At 33.7% G+C, this 25,166-nt stretch overlaps 2 protein-coding genes and 2 long non-coding RNA genes across 4 annotated transcripts; 2 read left to right on the forward strand and 2 right to left on the reverse strand.

The window, feature by feature from the left end:
* The first annotated feature begins 3,377 nt into the window (after positions 1 to 3,377).
* On the forward strand, positions 3,378 to 4,157 carry LOC124435596. The gene is made up of 3 exons (XR_006945069.1): positions 3,378 to 3,450; positions 3,643 to 3,897; positions 3,984 to 4,157. It is a non-coding gene; the product is annotated as an uncharacterized LOC124435596 (long non-coding RNA).
* LOC124435581 lies at positions 3,899 to 4,887 on the reverse strand. The gene is made up of 3 exons (XM_046985591.1): positions 4,874 to 4,887; positions 4,657 to 4,805; positions 3,899 to 4,586 (listed from the first exon to the last, which is right to left on the reverse strand). The coding sequence occupies exons 1-3, from the start codon at positions 4,882 to 4,884 to the stop codon at positions 4,378 to 4,380; spliced, it is 369 nt and encodes a 122-aa protein (XP_046841547.1). The 5' UTR covers positions 4,885 to 4,887; the 3' UTR covers positions 3,899 to 4,377.
* A 3,142-nt stretch (positions 4,888 to 8,029) lies between these two features.
* LOC124435627 lies at positions 8,030 to 16,234 on the forward strand. The gene is made up of 2 exons (XR_006945102.1): positions 8,030 to 8,181; positions 15,985 to 16,234. It is a non-coding gene; the product is annotated as an uncharacterized LOC124435627 (long non-coding RNA).
* Positions 16,235 to 23,129: 6,895 nt separating this feature from the next.
* On the reverse strand, positions 23,130 to 24,346 carry LOC124435251. Its single transcript, XM_046985190.1, has 4 exons — positions 24,292 to 24,346; positions 23,922 to 24,218; positions 23,533 to 23,847; positions 23,130 to 23,386 (listed from the first exon to the last, which is right to left on the reverse strand). The coding sequence occupies exons 1-4, from the start codon at positions 24,344 to 24,346 to the stop codon at positions 23,160 to 23,162; spliced, it is 894 nt and encodes a 297-aa protein (XP_046841146.1). The 3' UTR covers positions 23,130 to 23,159.
* Positions 24,347 to 25,166: the final 820 nt, after the last annotated feature.

The raw sequence follows: 25,166 nt of genomic DNA on the forward strand, positions 1-25,166 counted from the left end.
TTACATGTTCTTACGTTTGGTGGATTGTATTTTACTTTTGTTGTAAATTCTGTTTCGTTAACTGTAAACACAAAAGGAAAAGCGTTTCAAATTTAGATTTAAGTTTAGATTTTAATCAAATTCAGAAGTCCTTACTTTCGTTTGAAGATAGATTCTTGTGTTGATGAAAGTTCAAGGCTGTTAAGTTTGTACTCATGTAATAAGAAGTGTGATTATATACAATATATTTGTAGAATTTTGTGTCGTTTTTTAAATCAGGAACGACAATCTCGACTTCTATCGTCATATTTGGCTGGGGTCAACAATATGCACATTTAGGAATTTTATCTTTTTCCATGACACATCGTTGAACCTTAACATAATATGGCTCCCTGTCCTTGGGAATGTCAGTGAAGTTTTCATTATAAATTGAGACAACTTCTTCTTTGAGGACTGGAACTATAACGGGGACGTATAGAATACGTTGACTATATCATTTCATATGTCACTTTATATTTTATCATGGTTAAAGCCTTCGTTTGTTGTCTTACCTAACTCATTGTTTCCCCCATTCACGTTTTCGCTCATTTCAAAAACGAACAGCATCCATAATACCCATGTATGTTTGAAGTTGTCAAAGATACCTAAGGATGACAAATATTCTTTGCATAAATATCGACCGAAACACCATCATCTAAATGAACTATGTCGTTTGACAAATTTGTCTTCGCAAATGATAGTTTAACGGTGATTTAATATTCATGACTTCTTCATCAATATCTAAAACAAACCAATTGATGTGTTGTTCGTGCTGAGCTCACATAATGTACTGCAGCGACAAATGCACATTGAAGACGATTTCAAGCCGACACATACTCTTAATTTATATAGTAAATGTACAGAGATCAAACACGTTTTGATTCGAATTTTTTGAATGATTACAGTAATTTTGATTATTTTTTAAAAAAATTATTTGTTAGTTTTAGTCAACAAGTTACCGCTCCCCTTGCCCTCAATATGTCTGTTGTTGCAATCACCATGGATAAACAGTTAAATAGACGTTTGACTGTAGTACTGTAGTTAAAGCAAGTTTTACTTGAGACTAGGTTAACGCATCTTTATTTTTTTATAAATGCTCTGCTCACCCATAATGTCTGTTCTCATGTCAGCTGATTTCTTATAGCTATATCTTTCTAATTCACTGCTTAGCTATTCTTTTGTATGTGATGAATTCTGATAATGCACATGCTTTGATTAGGGAAGCATTTTATACTTTCTAAGTTTCTAAATATGTTACAATGATGAATGTTGGTTAACCGCAATTATCATATAAGAACTATGTGGTAATTGTAACAAATGGTAAATATACTTTATTTAAAGTGTGTAAAATTACTTTGAGACATCGAAGATGATTAATCAAAACTCAACATTTAAAACTGTTTAATAGTTGTGAATATCTTAAATTAATAACAGTCTTGATAAGTTGAGCTATTTCTTAAATGCTTGCAGCCAACAAACCGGTTATCTTTATTACAGTAACATGATTAGTACGATGTGATTTTTTCTGGAACATGGAAATATATGATGTAGAATAAAATTGTTATTAAGGAATGTGTTAGTTTGCTTTGAGATTGAGGAAGTAATTTTCTATTGCTAACATCTCTATGTTCTCAAAGTACTACAGTCAGTCGAGGTCGTTCGGTGCATAAATGTTTAGATTTGAAGTTTTAATGTCGATTTAATTTCATCGATGTTGTAGGTAAAATATATCTTAAAAATTTAATGTCAAGCACGTAGAGATTTTCAGCGAATTACGCAATGTGTTAACATAAAGTGTGTTGAATTAATCTCTTGTATGAAATTCATCGAATGTACAAACATCAAGTGTGTTAACCATAAAGTCACTTATTACAGGTGAAATTGATACGTTTTAATTCATTGGATTGTTCTTCTACTTTTCCCTCATTTCTTATTAATTGTATTTCTAAATAAATTGTTTGATAAATTTTTTCCTGTTTCTTTCGACTTTGTTACGGAAATGTAACACTTGACTTAAACTTTTCCTAACTACTCTGGCAATTGTTAAATAACTTTTATATTACGTATATAAAGCGCATCCTAATTAGTTGCCTTGATTTTTTGCCAATGGCATGCGCATAATATATACTACCCACGTATATTTTATGTTTTCAAGGACATCTAAATAAGACAAAAAGTCTTGCATTAAAGAAATATATATCCATCAAAACACAAGAATTAAAATTGATGTCATTTGACAAAGTCGTCGCTATCAACGAAATTAGTTGATGTTGTATTTCAATATAATATTAGAGCTCAATAATTTTAAACATAGTCATAAACAATTTGTTTTATGAAATTTATTAAAGAGGATGTTTCATCTTTACTCAAGACATCTTCAGACTAATTAGGTGTCTTGAGTAAAATGCGTCTTGACTAATTAGGTGTCTTCAGACTAACTAGATGTCTTGAGTAAAGACGAAACGTCACTCTTTTAATAAATTTCATAAAACCAAATTGTTTATGACTATGTTTGAAATTATTTGTTGGACTCTAATATTTATATTGAGAAACCGTTCCCGCCTGGCACTTCATTGGCAACAATATTGATGCTGTAATATTTATTTAAGTAGTACATGAAACGAGTTTTTGGGGAGTGCGTACGTAATTAATATTCTCCACGGAGGCAATAATGCAATTAAAATAGTTAGGAAAACACGGCAATTTTATGACCTGTGATATGCGGTACGTTGCCAGCTGACGATTTCAAGCTTGTCAATTGTTTATACATCATCGGCTGCCTAGAAATCACTTAACGCTTCTTTAGAATCGATTTATCCAAATATTTTCCTCGATTCACAGCTGTATGCTATGTTTGTCATCACGTGTGCGATAGTCATTGATATCACGTGTCTTCCACGTATGTATTGGTCTTAAAGTGCTTATCTCACAATTTTTTTTTCAAATTTTCGTATTGCTTCTTCAAAAGTAATCTAAAACTTATATTACAATTTTTTCATGCGCTGCGTTGTTTTTGAATTATTATTGATCAAATATGAAATTTGACAGTAAAGTTGATAATTGGCATAGGCTTGGATCAAGTCTCTGTGACGTAACTTAAGGAACAAGTCAAGGGCTTGTTGTTATCAACGATTAGATGGCGGAGTTGAATTCTGATTCGGAAAGCTCTCATAGTTCGCAATGTGATTCGGAGTATGATTATATTCCCGGTTATGTCATCGAGGACGAAACAAGGAACATTAACGACCAGGAATATAATATAATAGATGAAAGTCACGGCGAGTCCGAGTCCTATCTATACGCTGATGAACCAATGGCCGAACAAGCATGGTATGAAGACTACGTGGAAAAGACCGAAAAGTCAAATGAACATAAAAAGCAACTTGAAATGCTACAAAAAAGACTTGACCACACAGTTGAGTTGAGTTCTTGGTGAGTAATAAAATTTCTAATTTCAATTCAACTTATGAAATGTATTTCAATTCAGGTTTCAAGTTATGAAATATAGACATGAACGAGCAATTATCTATTCAAGATTACCATCGCTTTTTTTTACTTTTGGGCAAAAAATTGTTAAAAGATGCTCGATTACAATTTTTTAATGTGATTTTCTTTATTGATCAGGTGCAAGTGTGGTTTTTGTCAAGTTACACTTCTTCAGAATCCTCAAGAGGCCTGGTGCTGCCAAGAACTTAAGCCTGTAGCTGAAAGCTTAACACACTAGTCGGTTCTGGCAGATCTGTCAACTATTCCATGTTGTGTCACTCTACACCCAGGTTTCAGACCAGTTTGTTTGGAAAAGTGGTCGCTAAAAATGGCTGCTAGGAAATACAAAACCAAAGAACAAAGACGATACAGAGAAACAGGATCTGAAAACATGTATGATAGCATATTATGTTATTTCCCAGTATTTAAGTATATTTTAGTGTTATGACACATTAGTAACGATTTGGCTTTATATTCAGGTTTTTACGATGTGTTGCATACAGAGAATTCACATCTATGATTTATGGATGCTTAGGAGAAGAAAGAAGACCATTACCAGCATGTGCATACCATGCAATAAGATCAAAATTTAATGATAAAAAGTTGGAATTTAGAGGGTACGAAGAAAATGAAATAAATGAGTGAAGTGAAAATTAAGTTTTGCTATTTTTGGGGCAATCTGCCACATGTTTGTGACCTTTCATTGGCTTCTTGCATGTAAAACATTTCGACTGACTTTTTTCTTTTGAAACTGCCACATTTGACTTACAGCTGAATGGCACACTGGTAGCTGCTGGCATGAAACAAAAACATTTTTATTATTTAAAATGATTTTCAAACCATGTTTAGCTACAACATGTTATATAATCATTATTAATTACCTGGAATTGAGGGGGTGACATCATTGACCACAATGCATTTTTGACGGACCTGTTTTATTAGCACCTCAGATCTGGTTTGCTTTTGCAGCATGACATTCATTGGTGGTGGGGACATTTCTTTCAAAAGATTTTGTGAATTTGATAATGCGTCTTGGTCTTTTATTGACAGCATCACACTCTCCAATAATTCATCCACATACTCTAAAAAGAAATTATTGTCGTATTCAATACTATGAAATGATGCAAAGCAACACATTTAGCAACAACTTACCAAATTTGGGCTTAACTCTGACATCCCTCACAGTTCCTTCACCATTTTTAAACTTTGGATACACCACATTTATTTGGGAACTGCCATCATTCTTCATCTTTACATCACGCCTTAAGTTGTTGTTGAAGTGGATGGATGCCAAAATGTGTCTAAAACAATAAAGACTTGTGGAAGTTACAAAACAACTAACATTGTCATATAGGAAATTTTCGCCCACCTGCAATACATTCCAACATAAGAATAATGAATCATTTTTGGAGCAAAATGATTCAGGACAGAATGGAATCCTTCCAAACAACTTGTTTGAGCAACTGGTGAAGCCTGTTGAATTGACTTCATCAGCTGTGGGTGTAACAATTTAGCACAAAGCTTTTCATGAGCAATTGAACCTTAAACATTACAACAAAGAATGATGATAAACTGTTAGGGAAGTTATCTTTAAATAATGCCTTCACAAACCTTCTAACAAATATTCCCTTGGTTGAATATCAGGCCATGAAAACAACTTGAAAACAGTGGATCATCCAACTGGTGTGCTTGTCTACTATGTGACTCAGGAAAGATTTGAACTTTGCCCAAATTACTTTGCCATCACCATCATAAGTAGAACAAGCACTCCAATAGAAATGGTTGCCACAGGGTTTGACCCACTTTTTCAATTCTTCACAACCTTTTTCTTTGCTAAGCTTTGTTATTATTTTGGTTAATTCTATAAAACAGTATCATTAAATTGGCTATTAATGACATGCAAATCCATACTCCTCTCAAGATTTTACATCTTAAATTCAGCTTACTTTTTTTTAGATGCCATAAATCAAAATAGTGCTTCACATGTGCCATTTTCCCTCATATGTTTACTGATAGATATGTGTCTATCAGATATAAATGTTGATAATTGTATGCCACTGCTTGAAAACAGCCAAATACTTAGTCGGTGTCCATCGAGCGCGTTTTCTTGCAACAAAATTCACCCAGATTTTACGTCTTCGCTTCGCTTCAGGACGCTCATCACCGTAAAATGGTATACGGTGAATAGAAATTCCTTCCGCAGAATTTGCTCGGTTTGAACAGCCGAAAACTGCACATCTATCAGGCATTTTGATGCAGAGTCGTAGTAGATGAAGTAGAAATTATAGCAAAAATCACACTTCAGAAAAACTTCCTGTCCTTATGTTACGTCACATACTTCTCGATTCAGGCTCTCATCAAGCAAATTGAACGCGCAGCAATTTTCTCCATTATTGCCGATTTTGAGAAAAGAAACGCATTTATCTCATAAACGAAGCGATCAATCAGAAAATTGTAAAATAACTTTTAGAATAATTTTTTTACCTCAATCAGAAAATTAAAAAAAAAAATTGTGAGATAAGCACTTCAACAGTAATATTTTCACAATGTCGGCAAGTTTCACCAAAAAAAATGACAGGTCACTAACACAAAACAGTAATAAAGTGAATGGTTGAACCCCGGGAGTATCTTAACATGTTTTTGGATGAAGATCGTCCAGGTTAGTACAGTCCTGTGAAGGACTGTTGGTATTGATGTAGACTGACTTTTCGACAACCTTAGCGGTACTCATTTTCAGAGTCAACTTAACTCTGACTGACGTCAGCTTTTTATAATAAGCATGACAGACGTAGCTATGATTTTTCAACACGGCCATCGCGAAAGTAATGGTAAGGGTGATTACATTCGACGTTTCGTCTTCAACTTAAGCCGTTTTAAATTTAGAGCTAAGCTGCTGCCACGAGAAGGCTTTGAGTTTTCCATTTCTACAATTATACGTCATCATATAGCGAGGAGGGAAACGTATGTAAATGTACTGAAACTAACCAATAACAGTTGAGTGATATTTCTTGCTTCATGACGATATGTGCTACGTGCAACTGTTAAATTGTTAATTACTTATATTACTAACTCGTCGCCCGTGCTGACTCATCATCTCTGTTGACGGCACATTACTTCACTCTTAGTTTAGGGAGGTAACACTGCGCATGCATAGAAATGCCTTCGCGCATTCCACACTAGCTCTTCTCGAAAGGGCTCGTCGACAGCTTTCATATGAGCTAAATATCATCGCCGTAGTCCCAGTAGTTTAGGAAATAGCACGGCGCAGAAATTTCCCTGCGCATGCGCAGATCCTGTTGTGCAAAATATTGAGTTACGACGAATGTTCGAGAGTCACTTATAAGTGTTAAAACAGGTAAGTTTTAATTGATTGGATTGTTCTTTTACATTTTGTTTATTCGTTTTTTGTTGTATTCGAAATAAATATTTTAATAAGTTTTTTCCTGTTTTTTTTCAATTTATGTAACCGTACAACGTAACAAATAAAACTATACTTGAAAGGTCAAATTATGCCATGCGTATTAGAGTTACATCAATTACTATATGTGTATGCTAAGAAGCAGCCTTTAGTGATTTTTAGCCTTCATAAAGCTAAGCATGTTCATAATCTTATTCCGAGATTATTTTTCACTCCTAGATGTTTCACGGTTTCATTCCAGATATTGTTGCTTGAACGAAATATCTTATTTCCAAATGTTTAATTCCAAATATTAATGACTCCATCTCTATCAGCGGTTGCGATGCACCATTCATTGCCATCGTCATGCAGAGCAATTGTCGTAACACCTATTCCAGATTTTGTTGCTTGAACGAAATATCTTATTTCCAAACGTTTAATTCCAAATATTATGACTCCATCTCTATCAGCGGTTGCGATGCACCATTCATTGCCATCGTCGTGCAGAGCAATTGTCGTAACACCTTTCATGAGGAGTTGTTCTGTATGTGAAATAAAAATACATTTCTGAGGTGGGGTCGACTTTTTTCATTCTTAATATTAATATTGATAAGTTTAGTAACTTTATTTTGCAATGTAAGAAAAGATCAAGTCGTATTAACAACAGCATGCAGAAAATCTTACTCGATACTAAAATTATTTTTAAAAATAACTGCCTTTACTCACCAATATACTTTTCAGTATTTTTTCATGCTCTCTATATATATAGGAGTGCATGTCTCAAATTCATGAAAAGTGAAGGAAAGTTAAAACGTAGGTAATCAAAGCAATTCTGGGTTGCAAGCTACGTCATAGTCGCCATGTTCGATGATTTTAACAAAGGATTTTCCTATTTACAATGCTAATTTCATCCAACATCGCCAGCATTCCATTGTTCTCTTACTCAGGAGGATGGTTGCAACCCACCAATAGCAAACAGTGACAGCATTTCAATAGAATAATACTGCTGAATTTCATATTAATAACTCTATTGAACTCATTAACAATTTTTATGCATATGTATTGTATAAAGCAGAAGTGTTTATGCTTCTAGCATTGCTAAAACAATAACTACCTTCACTTGAGAATTAAGAGATACAATGACTTTGATAATTCGCCAATTGGTAATCTATGAGTACAATAATTAAAGTTTACGCCATGCAGTCGAATGCTTCATTTTGGGTTTCAATAATGACGAGGATGGGACACAGAAGCACGCTGCTGTTTTCAATTACAAACGTGTAAGTAATGTACTTTTACCGAGGCTTTGAAAGCGTTTTGTAGAAGAGGTTAATAAAGAATGCTGTAACTTAAAGAAGGTACCGAATATAAAGATAAATTTTAAGTATCGTGAAAGTACTGACACTTAAATGTTTGATACGATGATAAGTGTGTATTGAGTATATATCACAGCTGTTGCTGCGTTTTGAGGTTTTTCTTTTAAATATCGACTGTTTTTTAGTCTATAGTCTTCATATTTTTGAATAATGAGTGACTCTATACTGAAAAGAGTCATTTATATATCGCTGTGATTATCTAATATATTTGCTGCCATTGTTTGCATATTATCTGGGTAACCCTAACTGTTTCTTTTGCTTCAAGACAAGGTGAGATTTAAATAGGCGTGCGAGTAAAATAATTGTATGAGCCCAAAATTCTGCTACTTAACTAGCTCCCTCGAATTCAACCATAGTCATAGTCACCCCTGAAATCTGATGATTCTGAAAAGTCTTTATACTCTAATTTCAATAGCATGGTTTTATAAACCTCAAAAATTTTAGATTTTAACCACAATTGAGATGGAAATTAGTCTTCAAAGACATCCTATATTTTGATAAGTACTATGAATATATTTGAACGGAATGTCATTCATATGTAATCATTATGTAGGTACTCATTTAATTGTTTATTTACTATACAATCAATGTTTATTCATCCCTGAACCATTGAAGATGACTCATCAAATCTCTGTAATCAACCAGTTTTATATTGAAGTATTTATGTCGTTATTAATTTATAAACTGGCACTTGAAATGTTAAGATTTCTTACTCTTAAACCATTGTTTGCTTCACATAATTAAGTTACTGTAAAATTCAAATCATAAAGAAGAATCTGAAAGTGGGCCCATAGCATAATTATTCTTTCATTATTCTCTCATATTCTGCACTATGGTCAGGCTGGCCTATCCTCTCAACTTGCTTAAAAAGTAAATATTTACACTGTTAATCATGTCTCTCAATTAAACGATCCTACGTCGGCACATTATATTTTGACGTAATCATTACTGAATTATCAATTTATCATGTTTTGTGAGTAATATGAAATGGGAAGAATTTACAGATATAATGAATTGTCGAAATGCCAAGTTACATAGCTATTTAATTGAGATGTAATTGTTGATTTGCTTCTGGCAAATTCCGGGTAAATTTTTCTTTTGATTGTTTTATATAGCCGGGCAACAAAGATGTGTCAAATTGTTTACGTGACTATATTTTTAAAATAGGAAGAGCAAACACGCATTGTAGCGCTTGTGGTAGATTTTGATAATTTTTGTTTGTCAAGGATTATGGTGGGCTACGGTGGCTATATATCCAGTTAACTATTTGCATGTTACAAAATTTTAAAGCTACATTTTTCATTACTACAGCTAAATACGATTGGATATGTATTTTTTTTTGACAATAGTGCATTCTTTGTTCAAAAGATGAACTCCATGACTTGTTCGAGAACATAAAATTATTTGATAGCTATATAGAATTGCAAATTAGTTAGTTACTATAAAAAAAATCAACTCGTCTGTTTTTGAAAATAAGTAATAAGTAATTCAGGCAGCTCATTGCTATCAAATTATTGCAAAGTCAGCTTTGACGCACTTCAATTCCAATGATGTTGTAGGGAAATCACATTTAAGAAATCTATTACTGTGTATATAGCCTGTATGGGAAGAGTGACTGGACAATATTGCAAAGTCAGATTTGAATTGAGGCAATTGCATGAGTTCCAATGACGTTTTAGGGAAATTACATTTTTTTATAAAACAAAGACTTTATTGTGGTCACGAACTTTAATATTGCTCTCATTAACGTATTTGTCATCTTGAACGACAATTTAAGTAGTTCTTAAGAACTGTAGAAAACTGAAATGAAGATAGTTATAAAATTATGCTGCAGTTTGCCGAAATGCAATATCCTCATTTTGGTGTTCAACTGTTCTTTGAAGAACTACTCAATTATCAATCACCACGACAAATACGCTAATCACAGCAATAATTAAAATATTTTCTTAAATTGAAGACAAAAGACAGCAAAGCAAAGCATTTGAGCTCTTGCAAACGACAAAGTGACAATCTATTAACTGTTAAGCGGTAGCCTAGCCATCTCAAGAGTTGCATGGTCATGCTCTGTAAGTTTTTTAACACGATATCATTGTTGGTTTCCTGATGGATATTGTTTTTACAGTGAACAAACACCAAAATACGTACATAGCTGTGAAGGACTTGATGGGGTTAACCGTTATAAACGCGACCAAAAAGTTAACGTCAATGTCGTTAATTCTTTCATGCTATCTTTTGGGTCTCGCTCTGTCAGTTGTTCAGTGTTCATTTATTTACAACTTATTCAATATATGCAATCAAACACTACATATTAGCATCGTTTTGTAATATGATAATTAGTTATTATAACATCGATGTACGCCGGTGTATTGGCATATTACACAAATAATATTCCGGTTATACATCTTCATATTTTTCATTGTTAAAGCAATTGTTTCTGTTTGTATGCAGCGGTTAAAAATATTAACTTCTTGCACAACTCTCTTTCGTAGTTTAAGGATTTTTGAGACCGAAATCAAACTGAGATTGCAGGATATTTTACTCATATATAAATCATGTATAATAAACAATCACTGTCGGGCACCGTAAGATATTTTTACCACTATGTGGTTAAGCTTGTGCATACGGCCTGGTTTTATGTCTGTTCATAAGCATTTGATATTCATTTTGTCGTTTGCCGAAGAATAGACTGAGTAGTCTCCTTTTGACCGCTTGCTGTCAGAAGTCTCCTTTGACCGCTTGCTGTGAGTGGTCTCTTTGACTTTTGCTGTCAAAAGTCTCCTTTGACGGCTTGCTGTTAGAAGAAGTTTTGTATTTTACTAAAATAAAGTTTTCTATGTAACTAATCAGATCTACACATAAATACTCGATGGGTTTTCCCTTTTTAATGTTTCGATATCATTGCTTATTTTAGTTATTTATTGCAGTATGTCTTTGATATGCATTGACCTGTACATTACAGACAATGAAAATATATTCGCCTACGACTGCTGTCATGATGGGTTATTATAAGGACAAATATTGGTTGCTTTGTGTTTCGTGAGCGTCTATAGTATTCCCATTCAGTAATTCAAACCATGTTAGGAGCTAAATTTGTCTCTGGCATTATAGAAATGCTTTGAAAAGATAGTTTAGCTTTACTCGTAAAATATTTTAAATTTTGAATGTTTTCGTCCAAGATTTCGTGTGAACGATCGGCACCAACTTTACCGTAAAGCCTAGTTCACATATAGTTGTAATTGTTGTAATTCGATCGGTGATGAACGTTTGCAGCAATTACAACTATAAGTAAACGCGCGTTGTAATTGTTGTAATTTAATCGCAGACAAATCGAGAGCTGCTCTAGAAGTTGAACTTGTCCAACTCTTACAACATTTACAACATAAGAAATTTACACATGAACGATTATCGGCGATGGCAATTCATCTTTACTTTCGAATTCTTGTACGATAAATGATCAAATTTGATACTAGTAAGTATCACCTGAATTACAACAACTACAACTATTTATGAATAGGTAGTGTTGTAAATCATTTGTATTGTATAAAATCAGTTGGAATCCGAATGTATAAAATCATTTGAAATGTATCAAATCAGTTGGAATGTATCAAATCAGTTGGAAGGTATCGCTGATGAAATTACATCAATTACAATTGTATGCGAAGTACGTTTAAACAGACGATGACGAAATTGTCTGTACTGACTCATGCTCTAACTGCACCTATGCGCGTTAAATGTCATATGCTATATCTTGCCAAAAGTTTTTTTGCTCGAATTTGTACTCACAAAGGCAACTGGGCTAAACAGACAAGTATTTTAGTAGAATCGTCAAATTTTACTCTAAACCAAGACGAATTTGTCGTTATATCTTCCCGAGATACTCTTTTGCTGTAGATGCAAATTTTGTATTGTTATGTGTATGTATACTTTCGTATTTACTTATCTGATGAGATATTGTGTAAATGTGTAAGTAATATTAATCATTGAAAATAAAGACTTTTTATCAATCCCCTATTAGTCTGATGATGTCTTTGGAATAAAGACAAAATATTACACAATCTGTTGTCTATAACTCTTGTATCATTTTGATTATTAAGAAAACGAGATGTCTGTTTTCGGAATTTGTTTTATTTTATTTTACTTAAAATTGTCTGCTTGTCCTGGTTATTAATCCCCTATTTATCTTACCAAAACATTGATTAAACAAAAAGAAACCTTTAACTAACATAGGTGGGGTTTCCTTTGAAATACGCATAAATCACTACAATATCACAGAAACGAACTGTTGAAAATCTTAACATATTAATGTTCAATAAAATACTTTATTATAGACAACCCTATTAAAGTCTGCCATCGAAAACTTTATACTTATTAAAAAATGTTTTATTAAATCTTACAATGCTTTCCTTATGGTGTGTAGAGTTATGGTTATTTAGAGACACAAATGACTTCTAAATAACCACGAGAGAACTAGATGAAATATTTAAGACTAAATAATGATTACCTTTTGTTTTTTCTTCAGTACATTCACTTTACACTCGCAAATTTAACTATAACACTTTGTAAAATAGGTATTTTTATACAATACGTACATTGTTAGTTACGCACTCATTACTGCAAATGACGTTTTTTGCGTCATTGTTTCAATATCTCTTTGTATAGAGAGTTTTTGTAATAACGTCATCCTTGTTTGCACGGCGGAAAACGTCTATGTATGTTGAAGTTCCAAATACTTTTTGCCGACAAAATTTGTTTTTAAATCATAAGCGGACTCAGCGTTCGGCAAAATAAAGTTATATAGCTCAATTCGATTTTATATTCGAAAAATACGTTCAAAAACACTATTGGTTCGGAATTTCTAATGAATATAAGTTTACCAATGCACTTGAATCTAAAATGTTTGTAAACTTGTAAATATATTGTAAAAGGAGCTGCAGTAATTTATTTTTTGACGTACCCCGGTCCGGCACTGTTTTTATTAAAAGCAAGCTAACTTGATTAGATCTTATGACGTATATTGGCTTATGTTAGAGTTACTGCAAATTAATTATCATTTAGTATTGAATGAGATCAGTGCTCCACCCTACTGTGAGATAATTTTTGTCAGTTTTTTTTGTAAGATTTTAAAGTCATGTGCTCCATTTTTATTTATTTAAAAAAGTATTCGCTGAAGAAATCATTACATTTACCAATTTATAAACTGCGAATAATTTTACAACAACTGTAGTTTTGACTCACCCATTGCTTTTCTTTTTCCAATATGAGTGAGCGAACGATTTCTCACAATAATTTCGATTTTCTTTGGTTTGCTATTTTTTGACAGTCTTCAGCTGTTCTTGTATGTGCAGCCGAGTACAAAGTATGAATGAATCTCCAAGTGTCGGTTCTATTTATTTACTCTACTTTTTGCTACCTGGAATCTTCCAGTTTGTTCGAAAGGAGTGAAAGTTCTTCCTTGCCTCCGAAATGTGCTGTCAGAATAAGGATGATGTGTTTTTATGTGCTAACCGCAAGTCAGTTTCGACGGAAATTTTCATAATGTTTTTGAAAGCATTCAGTCCAAAACATAAAATCTTTTCGAAAAACATGTGTGGCTACCTGATTTTTTTCATTACAGAAATATATTATTCACTCAAGCTTCATTCACAGTATGTTCATGTAATTTGTTACATTTATTTTTTTAAATAGAGTTTGGTGGTATAGTGGTTAGTGGTGTATAGTACCTGGTGTTATTACTATGGGGAAAGGCATTGTGTCTATATAAAGAAATCTGTCTGTGCAAATATCTTTATTTTATTTTAAAACCCTTTCATTCTTAACTTGTAATCATTTGAAAATGCCGTGGCAAGTCAAGTAAAATTGACCATTAGCTCTAAATAGTTTTTTAAAAGACGGTTCGTTTCGTTGTAATCATACATTATTTTATGATGTAGCTACTAATCTGTTTTTCAGTGGATTCGATAATTATGTTAAAATCTTGGAGTACATATGTTTGGTGTACAACATTATATCATACATTATCATACATGATATGCGCTAGGCAAGTTAATTGAGGTTATCTTTAGTCACGTTTTAGTTAGTATTGTGACGTTAACTAAACAATGAAAATGGTTGCTTATGTGCATGTAATTATTTATCATAACAGTTCGGTTTCGCATTGTGGTTTTACTATTGTGGTCAGTTTCGAATTATTTTTTGCTAAGTAACGTAAATGTGAACTAAAAACTAGAATTTTTCATCCACAATATCGAAAATGTGATTGTTAAATGAACGCGATTTAGCTTGATATCTTGCCAATACGTTTGAAGAATTCTCCATGCAAACATCGAGGTTCAAAACATTTTACTTAAATCTTTAACTAACTTTGGAGTACTTCCTCAGTCTAATTAGGTGTCTTGAGTAAAATGTGTCTTGACTAATTAGGTGTCTTCAGACTAACTAGATGTCTTGAGTAAAGACGAAACGTCACTCTTTTAATAAATTTCATAAAACCAAATTGTTTATGTCTATGTTTAAAATTATTTGTTGGACTCTAATATTTATATTGAGAATTCGTTTCCCGCCTGGCACTTCATTCGCAACAATATTGATGCTGTAATATTTATTTAAGTAGTACATGAAACGAGTTTTTGGAGAGTATGTTCACGTAATTAATATTCTCCACGGAGGCAATAATGCAATTAAAAATAGTTAGGAAAAACACGGCAATTTTACGACATGTGACATAAGTGGTATGTTGCAAGCTGACGATTTCAAGCTTGTCAATTGTTGATACATCATCGGCTGCCTAGAAATCAATTAACGCTTCTTTTAGAATCGATTTATCCAATTATTTTCCTCGATTCACAGCTGTAGGCAATGTTTGTCATCACGTGTGCGATAGTCATTGATATCGCGTGTCTTCGAAGTATGTATTGGTCTTAACAGGCTAATATTTTCACAATGTCGGCAAGTTTCACTAAAAAAATGACAGGTCACTAACACAAAACAGTAATAAAGTGAATGGTTGAACCCCGGGAGTATCATAACATGTTTGTGGATGAAGATCATCCAGGTTAGTAAAGTCCTGAGGACGACTGTTGGTATTGATGTTGACTGACGTTTCGACAACCATAGCGGTAGTCATCTTCAGAGTCAACTTAACTCTGACTGACGTCAGCTTTTTATAATAAGCATGACAGACGTAGCTATGATTTTTCAACACGGCCATCGCGAAAGTAATGGTAAGGGTGATTACTGTCGACGTTTCGTCTTCAACTTCAGCCGTTTTAAATTTAGAGCTAAGCTGCTAAGCCACGAGAAGGCTTTTGAGTTTTCCAATTTCTACAATTATACTTCATCATATAGCGAGGAGGGAAACGTATGAAATTTTTTGCAGACATTTTATCAGAGAATTTTTCACTCTTACTGAATTTTACGTTGTTGTTACATAATTTGTAGTACATTGCTATTTGCGATTAAATGTACTGAAACTAACCAATAACAGTTGAGTGTCATTTCTTGCTCCATGACGACATGTGCTACGAGCAACTGTTAAATTGTTAGTTACTTATATTACTAACTCGTCGCCCGTGCTGACTCATCATCTCTGCTTCCTATGGCACATCACTTCCACCGAATCAAAAAATAATTCGCATCATCTATGTAAATTTATTTCATAGATAATTACTTCAGAATATTTAATCAACATTTCGTAATGATTATTTACAGTATCGAGAACAGTGTTCAAGAGTTGGTCTATGCAGTTTGTCGTCAAAGTTACATTTGTGCTGCATAACATTTGGGATGTTAATGACAGGACGGTTTGCTTCAGTTGTGAAGGTAACTTTTTATTATATACATCGTTTAAATAGACGGTAATTTGGTCATGTGAATGAAATTTTGTACGTGATTTGAAAATGCTTTATATACTCTTAGGTACATAATAAATTAGACGGCTATCTCTATGCGATCAAAAGAATTTATTTCAATCAGACAAGTGTTCTGTTAAATCGCAAAATTGCTCGAGAAGAGAAGTTCCTTTCTAGATTGAATCATGAAAATATTGTAAGGTAAAAAGAAATTTACTATCCAAAATAAATCAAAATTTTATAACATAAGGGTTGAAAGCGAGGTTCAGTTTAGACGATACAAATTGCTTGGCTTGTTAAAAGTTATCTTTGTAAAAACTATAATGAAAAAGTGGATAATCCCTTTTTTTCATGAAGCCCATGGATGCTTTTATTCATGATGAGAAAGTTATATTTTATGAGGAGGCTCTCGCTCGTCACAAGAGAGTCATTAGAAAGTTACAGTGTAAAAGATAACATGTAAAAAACGTATAAACATGTTTAGTGTTGGTTTAAATTCTAAGTCAAAGAGGCAGAAGTATTTTGAACCTTTGCAGTATCCTTGAATGTTCTAGTTTCTTTTATGAGATAAACCAAATATAAAATTCAAAAGAAAAAACCCCCGTATTCGGTCCATGCTTTCCGATACCTTCTTAAGCGTAAGGCACTAGAACGCTGCATGTTAACGTTTCGGTGGAGATGTCAGCCCCTCGCTATCCTACATGGGGATGCAAATACGTAAAAAGCCTCCGCCCATCAGACCCCGAGATCATTTGCGATAGGCCTTTCTCGGGGTACGTAGGAAGAGTGTAGAAATACCTTCGCGCATGTGCAGATCCTATCTCGCAAAATATTGAAGTTACGGCGATTTTCAATAGCTCATTCAAAAGAGCTCGTCAAGAGCTTTCACATGAGCTAAAGATCATCGCCGTAGCCCCAGTAGTTTAGGATATAGCACTGCGCATGCGCAAAAATAAATTCGCGCATCCGCAGATCTTATCTCGCAAAATATTGGAGTTACGACGAACGTTTGAGAGTCACTTGTCAGTGTTAAAACAGGTAAGTTTTAATTGATTGGATTGTTCTTCTAGTTTTTCTTCATTCGTTTTTTGTTGTATTCGAAATAAAGATTTTAATAACTTTTTTCCTATTTGTTTCAATTTATGTAACCGTATAACGCAACAAATAAAACTATACTTGAATGGTCAAATTATGCTATGCATAGTAGAGTTACATCAATTACTATATGTGTATGCTAAGAAGCAGCCTTTAGTGATTTTTAGCCTTCATAAAGTTAAGCATGTTCATAATCTTATTCCGAGATTATTTTCCACTCCTAGATGTTTCATGGTTTCATTTCAGATTTTGTTGCTTGAACGAAATATCTTATTTCCAAACGTTTAATTCCAAATATTAATGACTCCATCTCTATCAGCGGTTGCGATGCACCATTCATTGCCATCGTCATGCAGAGCAATTGTCGTAACACCTTTCATGTGAGGAGTTGTTCTGTATGTGAAATAAAATACATTTCTGAGGTGGGGTCGACTTTTTCATTCTTTAATATTAATATTGATAAGTTTAGTAACTTTATTTTGCGATGTAAGAAAGGATCAAGTCGTATTAACAACAGCATGCAGAAAATCTTACTCGATACTAAAATTATTTTTAAAAATAACTGCCTTTACTCACCAATATACTTTTCAGTATTTTTTCATGCTCTCTATATATATAGGAGTGCATGTCTCAAATTCATGAAAAGTGAAGGAAAGTGAAAACGTAGGGTAATCAAAGCAATTCTTGGGTTGCAAGCTACGTCATAGTCGCCATGTTGGATGATTTTAACAAAGGATTTTCCTTATTTACAATGCAAATTTCATCCACCATCGCCAGCATTCCATTGTTCTCTTACTCTCAGGAGGATGGTTGCGACCCACCAATAAGCAAACAGCGACAGCATTTCAATAGAATAATACGAATAATTTCATATTAGTAAGTTTATTGAACTCATTAACAATTCTTTATGCCTTTGTATTGTATAAAGCAGAAGTGCTCATGCTCTCTAGCATTGCTAAACAATAACTACCTTCACTTGAGAATTAAGACATGCCTCCAATTGGTAATCTGTGAGTACAATAATTGAAGTTTACGCCATGCAGTCGAATGCTTCATTTTGGGTTAGAATAATGACGAGGATGGGACACAGAAGCACGCTGCTGTTTTCAATTACAAACGTGTAATAAATGTACTTTTACCGAGGCTTTGAAAGCGTTTTGTAGAAGAGGTTAATAAAGAATGCTGTAACTTAAAGAAGGTACCGAATATAAAGATAAATTTTAAGTATCGTGAAAGTGTACTGACATTTAAATGTTTGATACGATGATAAGTGTGTATTGAGTATATATGACAGCTGTTGCTGCGCTTTGAGGTTTTTGTTTTACTTATCGACTGTTTTTTAGTCTATAGTCTTCATATTTTTGAATAATGAGTGACTCTATACTGAACAGAGTCATTTATATATTTGTTGTGATTATCTAATATATTTGCTGCCATTGTTTGCATATTCTTTGGGTAACGCCAACTGTTTCCTTTGCTTCAAGACAAGGTGAGATTTATATAGGGCATGCGAGTACTTAAAGATAATTGTATGAGCCCAAAATTCTGTTACTTAACTAGCTCCTTCGAATTCAACCATAGTCACCCCGAAATCCCGATGTAATTTCCCTGAAATCCAGTTTCAATACTAAGCCCTTAATAACCGAGCTTGAGGTCTTTACGGAGAAATATCGGACTGATGTCTTCTTGTACAGACCGAGCCCGTAGGGCGAGGTTTGTAGAAAAAGACAAAGGTCTGATATTTCTCAGTAAAGACCGAGAAAGCGAGGTTATTAAAAAGATTATTACATGGCATTATTTCACCTGAAACAAAGCTTGCTTTCTTTCACGTCCTTGCTGTTTTTACGGGTTGGCTTTCACTTTTCTAGTTTTCTTCCATAAAAAATTAATCGTTTCAAATTGTATCGTCTGGATAGTTTAACTGTTTTCCAAGTGTTTTTCATTCGAATCACATTCGTAAGTAGTTTTTTGTTTCGTTTATTTTGCGTTTTGCTCTGCATTACGAAGTTTGTTTACATTTGACAGTAAAATTACGCGTTTCGGACCATGGTCGATTACGGGAAAATAATGGACTGGCAAAAATGTTTCTCAGCCAATCAAAGCGTGCCATGTTTCCGGAAGTGACGCTTGCCATATAATAATCAATTAAAGTCTTCTAAATGCTTTTTGCTTAACTCGTATTCTTACTGCATTGGTTGATCAGTTCTTCAAAAACGTCAGTTTTGCGATCATGTCTTTTTCATTGAATGTCTGAACGACTGCCTCAAAACCTCAATAAATCATTTCATTTTTACAAGCCTTCGTTTAGGCACACAATTATCAGTCATCGCAGCCTAAAGTGTGATTTTGTTGTCTTCGGACAGTCCAATAATTACCATTCCGTCTGGTGTTATAGCTATGTTCTGTAAAATAAAGTTCACTAAATTTGTCATCTGTTTTTTCGCATATGAAACACATAAGCAAAAACTTTGAATTTTGCGTTTAGATTCCACCATTTTTCTCGGCATTAAATATCAACATTACAAAAGTAGTAATTTACGTGTTTATTGCAGGATATATACCTGAATCTCTCTACCATTGTCAGCTTCCAAGACCTTCTCTATCACATAAGATGCTGTGTTCCACACACTCACAAAGTTTCCTGGACCTGATATACTTATCATGTGACCTTCTAGAGGTGAGTAACACAGTTTCTTGACAGCCCCTACAGAGTCGTCTAGTATCATTGCACATGCGCCAGTCTCTTTCTGCCATATTGTAATTGTTGTGTCGTGGGAAGCGCTCGCTAAATAATGACCGTCGGGAGAAAATTTTATATCGTTAACGGCATCGCGATGTCCTTTGGCTAGAAAGTGCATTTCACTTTTTTTTTTCATTCCTAAAATATAATCTCCCGCAATATAAAAACTTCAGCTTACTACACAGTAGACTATTCATTTAAGAAGCAACGAAAAATTTATTGATTACTATAACACATGCAAATAATGAATAATACGCGACATAATTAATAATTCTTAACTTGCTTGTGGTTATCATTTGTTGTGATTGGCAAAATATAGATACATTCGTAAGTCATTTATCAATAATCAATTCAGTCAAAATACTGTCCAGAGTCGTCTAGTATCATTGCACATGCGCCAGTCTCTTTCTGCCATATTCTAATTGTTGTGTCGTGGGAAGCGCTCGCTAAATAATGACCGTCGGGAAAAAATTTACATCGTTAACGGCATCGCGATGTCCTTTGGCTAGAAAGTGCTTTTCATTATTTTTTTTTTCATTCCTAAAATATAATCTCCCGCAGTATAAGAACTTCAGCTTACTATACAGTAGACTATTCATTTAAGAAGCAACGAAAGATTTATTGATTACTATAACACATGCAAATAATGAATAATCATCATCATCATCATCATCAGCCTGTCACGCCACTGCTAGCGGATGGCCTCCACATCGTTCTCCACTCTTCACGGTCTTGGGCTCTCTGGGTCCACATGCTACCCGCTCTCTGCTCGATGTCATCTCTCCATCTCCTTTTTGGTCTTCCCTTGCCTCTTTTCTAGTCCCACGGGGTCCATTCAGTTGTTTTCTTTGCCCATTCATGGCTTTTCATTCGGGCTAGATGTCCTGCCCACTTTCCTTTGGCTTCAATAACTTTCTCGATGACATCCTTCACATTTGTTCTTGCTCTCAGGTCTTCATTTCGGATATTATCTCATCTCGTGACACCGAGCATTGATCTTTCCATGCTCCTTCGGGTGATTGCCAGTTTCTCTCCTTGATGGCTGGTAAGTGCCCACGTCTCTGCTCCATAAGTCATTGCTGGTAGTATGACAGTGTCCATGATCTTCCTGTTGAGACACATGGGCATTCTTTGATCTCTCATGAACATGCTGTACTGTCCAAATCTCTTCCAAGCTGATATTATTCTCTCATCTATTTCTCTCGCCATCTCATTTCCTGGTGTTAGTAGTCTTCCCAAATACTTCTACTCTTCAACCTCTTCCAGCCGTTCTCCATCAATCAATATTCCTTTTCTTCTCCTTCTCTTCGCTATTTCAATGAATAATACGCGACATAATTAATAATTCTTAACTTGCTTGTGGTTATCATTTGTTGTGATTGGCAAATTATAGATACATTCATAAGTCATTTATCACTAATCAATTCAGTAAAAATACTGTCTAGCTCTTCAAAATTGAGACAGTTAAACGACTTTTGTGACCTTCAATGCGAGACAGGTCAAGTGAGTTTGACGTTTTATACAACGTTTTAAAAATGCAACAAAGTTAAATTTTTTGGATGATTCGGCGTCATTCTTGTGTGTCATTTATTAATTCGTTGAGGGCAGAAACGGTCCATTCCTTTGCTTTATTTTTGAATTGCAAAAATTTAAAAATCGTCCGCCATATTAACATATTGCACGTGTTATTCTTTGGTAATCAGCATATAAATTAAGATTTTAGCTACTGATCTATTTATTTAATGACCAACCATTTATATAAAATTTAAATCAACTTCAATTAAACTCAATATAACTACCTTTTAAACATATAATTAAATAATTTATGAAGGAAAATATGATATTTATAACTCAAAAGAGAAAGAGAAGATAGTTATGATTCTTATGAAATAATTTTCTGTTGCACAATAGCTAATATTTTTTAAGAAGGGGCAGTATTTTCCCATTGGTCCCAGGGCCTTACTCTGGCTTCGTGACGTACGTCACTGATACGCTGGACATAATACGGAATATCGACTACGTTAATTGCGGTGCAAATAGCAAACGCTTTATCTACAAAAATAACAATTTTCTTGACACTACCTTTGCAAATAAAATGTTGTTTGTTCCCTGAAACACTTGAATTGATTTGGTCATTATTGCATTTGGTTCAGTTATTATCCAAGATTTTATCAATTTACTCTTTATACTTAAAGTAGTCTATTCATGCTTGAGTTAGTCCACAATAAAAGAAAAGAAAACGCGGTTATATAAACACATTCTCGTGCATGAAAGGTAACCAAAGTTTCAACTGATTCTTTTGACTTTACTAAATTTACTTTTCTAATCTTTTTGAACGTTCTTTGTTATAATAATCAGCCTAATCCATAAACTTATCACTGAAAAGGAAAGCTCTTGAAATGATGATCTGCCAACTGACTTGATCATTCCTTTGGTCTTAATATTCTGGTTTACGAGGAAAAAAGGCTTTTAAAAACCTTCTTCAGTGGATGCCCACAAGATGAGCAAGATGAGCAAAAAGTTGCTAGAATATGCAACAACAAAACTTGCCCATTTTACTGCTCTCAGAACACGTCAACTTTCATCACATTCACTAATAATCATGAATTCCAGTTTAATATCACTAAAGAAAATTTAATTTAATTAAAAATATCTAGTATAAATGTTGACTTGGCAGAAATTAGTTCAAATGTTATACAGCTTTTAGAATATTATTCAATTATTAGAATATTACGCTCACAGTTTCTGCTGAAAACAATTCATACACCTTAATAGCGTTGCGTGGAGTGTCATGAGTTGTACGTCATTCATCTTGTCGCACAACACAATGTTCAGCCATTTCTTGTTTTCACCGCCGTTGGAAGCTCTAAGTAAGAATTGGGGGGATCTGAAAATTCAAATATCTTAGAGTCTCGAAATATCATTCGACTGAAAGTAACTGCACCATTGAAGTAACCGCCTTTTTAACATTAAAATAGCCCGGGCAGCTTATTATTTCGAGACTCTACGGTATGTGACTTTCTCCTAGAAGATTCAGGGAAAAGCTGAGGCTTGTTAAATTTTCACAACAATTTTGGAAATTACTGAAAGGGGGTTGCAGCCTGCCCAATCCCCACAGCTTCCGATGGGCCTGATTTCAGATGCTTTATTTATTCATGTCTTCCTTTTTAGCAGAAATGTGACACAAAAACTACTGATACTTAAACCATTTCTATCATAGTTTGCTGTCTTCTTACGCAGTCTTCACACTCTTCATTCTTTCCACAACTTTTTATAGAATACATCATTCCTTTCTTACGATGACACAAATTACAGTCCAGAATAAGTATTGAGATAAGGACAGTCGAGAGAATGAAGGCAACTAACATCATTCTGGGTGATGTGATGTAGACAAATAATCCGTTATTTAGCACGAGGGGTCGACTTTCTGTAGAGAAATTTTATGGAAATAAGATAATGGAGCAAATCGTAAAACATGATTATTTTGCAATTTTTCTCAAATGTTGTGCACATCTAATTACACACAGTACGCTTTTTGGTTAATTCTTTCAATCATAATTGAAAATGTTTTACCTGTATCACTGCGTCTGTTATTGGAAGGTAGACTTTTATGGACTTTTGTATTCCAAAAGTTGCACGATGAGTGATTCCTGACAAGCTCATATAGGGTTGAACCATCTAGGGTTTGTGTTTTGATGTTTTCTGGGTTTTTTGTTGCTTTGCAACCAGGCAAGCATTGAGTGAATGGGATAAAGAGATAATTTAAAACAGCCTTGGTACGTTCACTGTGCAGATGAAAACGAGGTTGAGGATTCTTGCAATAGTCATTACATGTTCTCACGTTTGGTGGATTGTATTTTACTTTTGTTGTAAATTCTGTTTCATTAACTGTAAACACAAAAGGAAAAGCGTTTCAAATTTAGATCTCATTTTAAATTTTAATTAAATACAGAAGTCCTTACTTTCGTTTGAAGGTAGATTCTTGTGTAAATTAAAGTTCACATCCAGCAAGTTCTTTTCCAGGTAACAAGAAGTGTGATTATATACAATATATTTGTAAAATTTTGTGTAGTATTTTAAATCAGGAACGACAATCTCGACTTCTGTCAATGTCATAGGTTGGGGCCAACATAATGAACAATTAGGAGTATTATCTTTATCGATGACACATCGTTGAACTTTAACATAATATGGCTCCCTGTCCTTGGGAATGTCAGTGAAGTTTTCATCATAAATTGAGACAACTTCTTGCTTGAGGACTATGAATATAGAAAATGAATATTAATGTTAACTCATTTTCATCATGATTCAAATCATTATTTGTTTTTGTACCTGGTTTATTGTTAGTAGTCTTGTTATCTGTTTCACTATGCACATTCTTGCTCATGAACACCACACATATTATGCATGTATATATAAAGTTGTGAAAGACACCTAAAGAAGACAAAGATTGTTTTTCAGAAAATTCATTATTTAATGCTCATTATTACACACGTGAACGAAGCATTTATTTTATTGTAAAAAATTACAAGGGGTGTTGGGTTATGGTGTATTGCTTCAGTAAATCACTCAATTATATTATTAACAAAATAAATTCATTAATCGTAGAATTATGTCATCAAACAAATTTGTCAACACTAATGAAAGTATCTTTAACTGTCTTATTTATAAGAAATTCATTAAATAATTTTCTTGAAGACTAAATTTATGCATTTCCTCCATCATTAATAAACATGCATTCCTCACCCATTTCTTCTGCTTTTACAAGCTGATTTCTCAAAGATATCTTGTACAATGTCAGGTGTATTGTCTCTCTTATACATCACAACTTAGCTTCGCTTTTATAAATGATGAGTTCTGAAAAGTCTTTTTATACTCTCTAATTTCAATAGCATGGTTTTATAAACCTCAAAAATTTAAGATTTTAACCACAATTGAGATGGAAATTAGTCTTCAAAGACATCCTATATTTTGATAAGTACTATGAATATATTTGAACGGAATGTCATTCATATGTAATCATTATGTAGGTACTCTCATTTAATTGTTTATTTACTATACAATCAATGTTTATTCATCCCTGAACCATTGAAGATGACTCATCAAATCTCTGTAATCAACCAGTTTTATATTGAAGTATTTATGTCGTTATTAATTTATAAACTGGCACTTGAAATGTTAAGATTTCTTACTCTTAAACCATTGTC

The sequence above is a fragment of the Xenia sp. Carnegie-2017 genome, unplaced genomic scaffold (assembly GCF_021976095.1).
Source record: "Xenia sp. Carnegie-2017 unplaced genomic scaffold, XeniaSp_v1 HiC_scaffold_14, whole genome shotgun sequence".
Classification (NCBI taxonomy): Eukaryota; Metazoa; Cnidaria; class Anthozoa; order Malacalcyonacea; family Xeniidae; genus Xenia; species Xenia sp. Carnegie-2017.

What these genes read in the sequence shown, in the direction of transcription:
- LOC124435251 (XM_046985190.1), bottom strand. Translation starts at nt 24,346, where the DNA reads ATGAGCAAGAATGTGCATAGTGAAACAGATAACAAGACTACTAACAAT. An exon ending in GAATCTACCTTCAAACGAAA is followed by an intron (nt 23,848 to 23,921) that starts GTAAGGACTTCT and finishes TTGTGTTTACAG; the next exon opens with TTAATGAAACAGAATTTACA. An exon ending in TAACAGACGCAGTGATACAG is followed by an intron (nt 23,387 to 23,532) that starts GTAAAACATTTT and finishes ATTTCTCTACAG; the next exon opens with AAAGTCGACCCCTCGTGCTA.
- LOC124435581 (XM_046985591.1), bottom strand. An exon ending in CAGAGTTAAGCCCAAATTTG is followed by an intron (nt 4,587 to 4,656) that starts GTAAGTTGTTGC and finishes ATTTCTTTTTAG; the next exon opens with AGTATGTGGATGAATTATTG.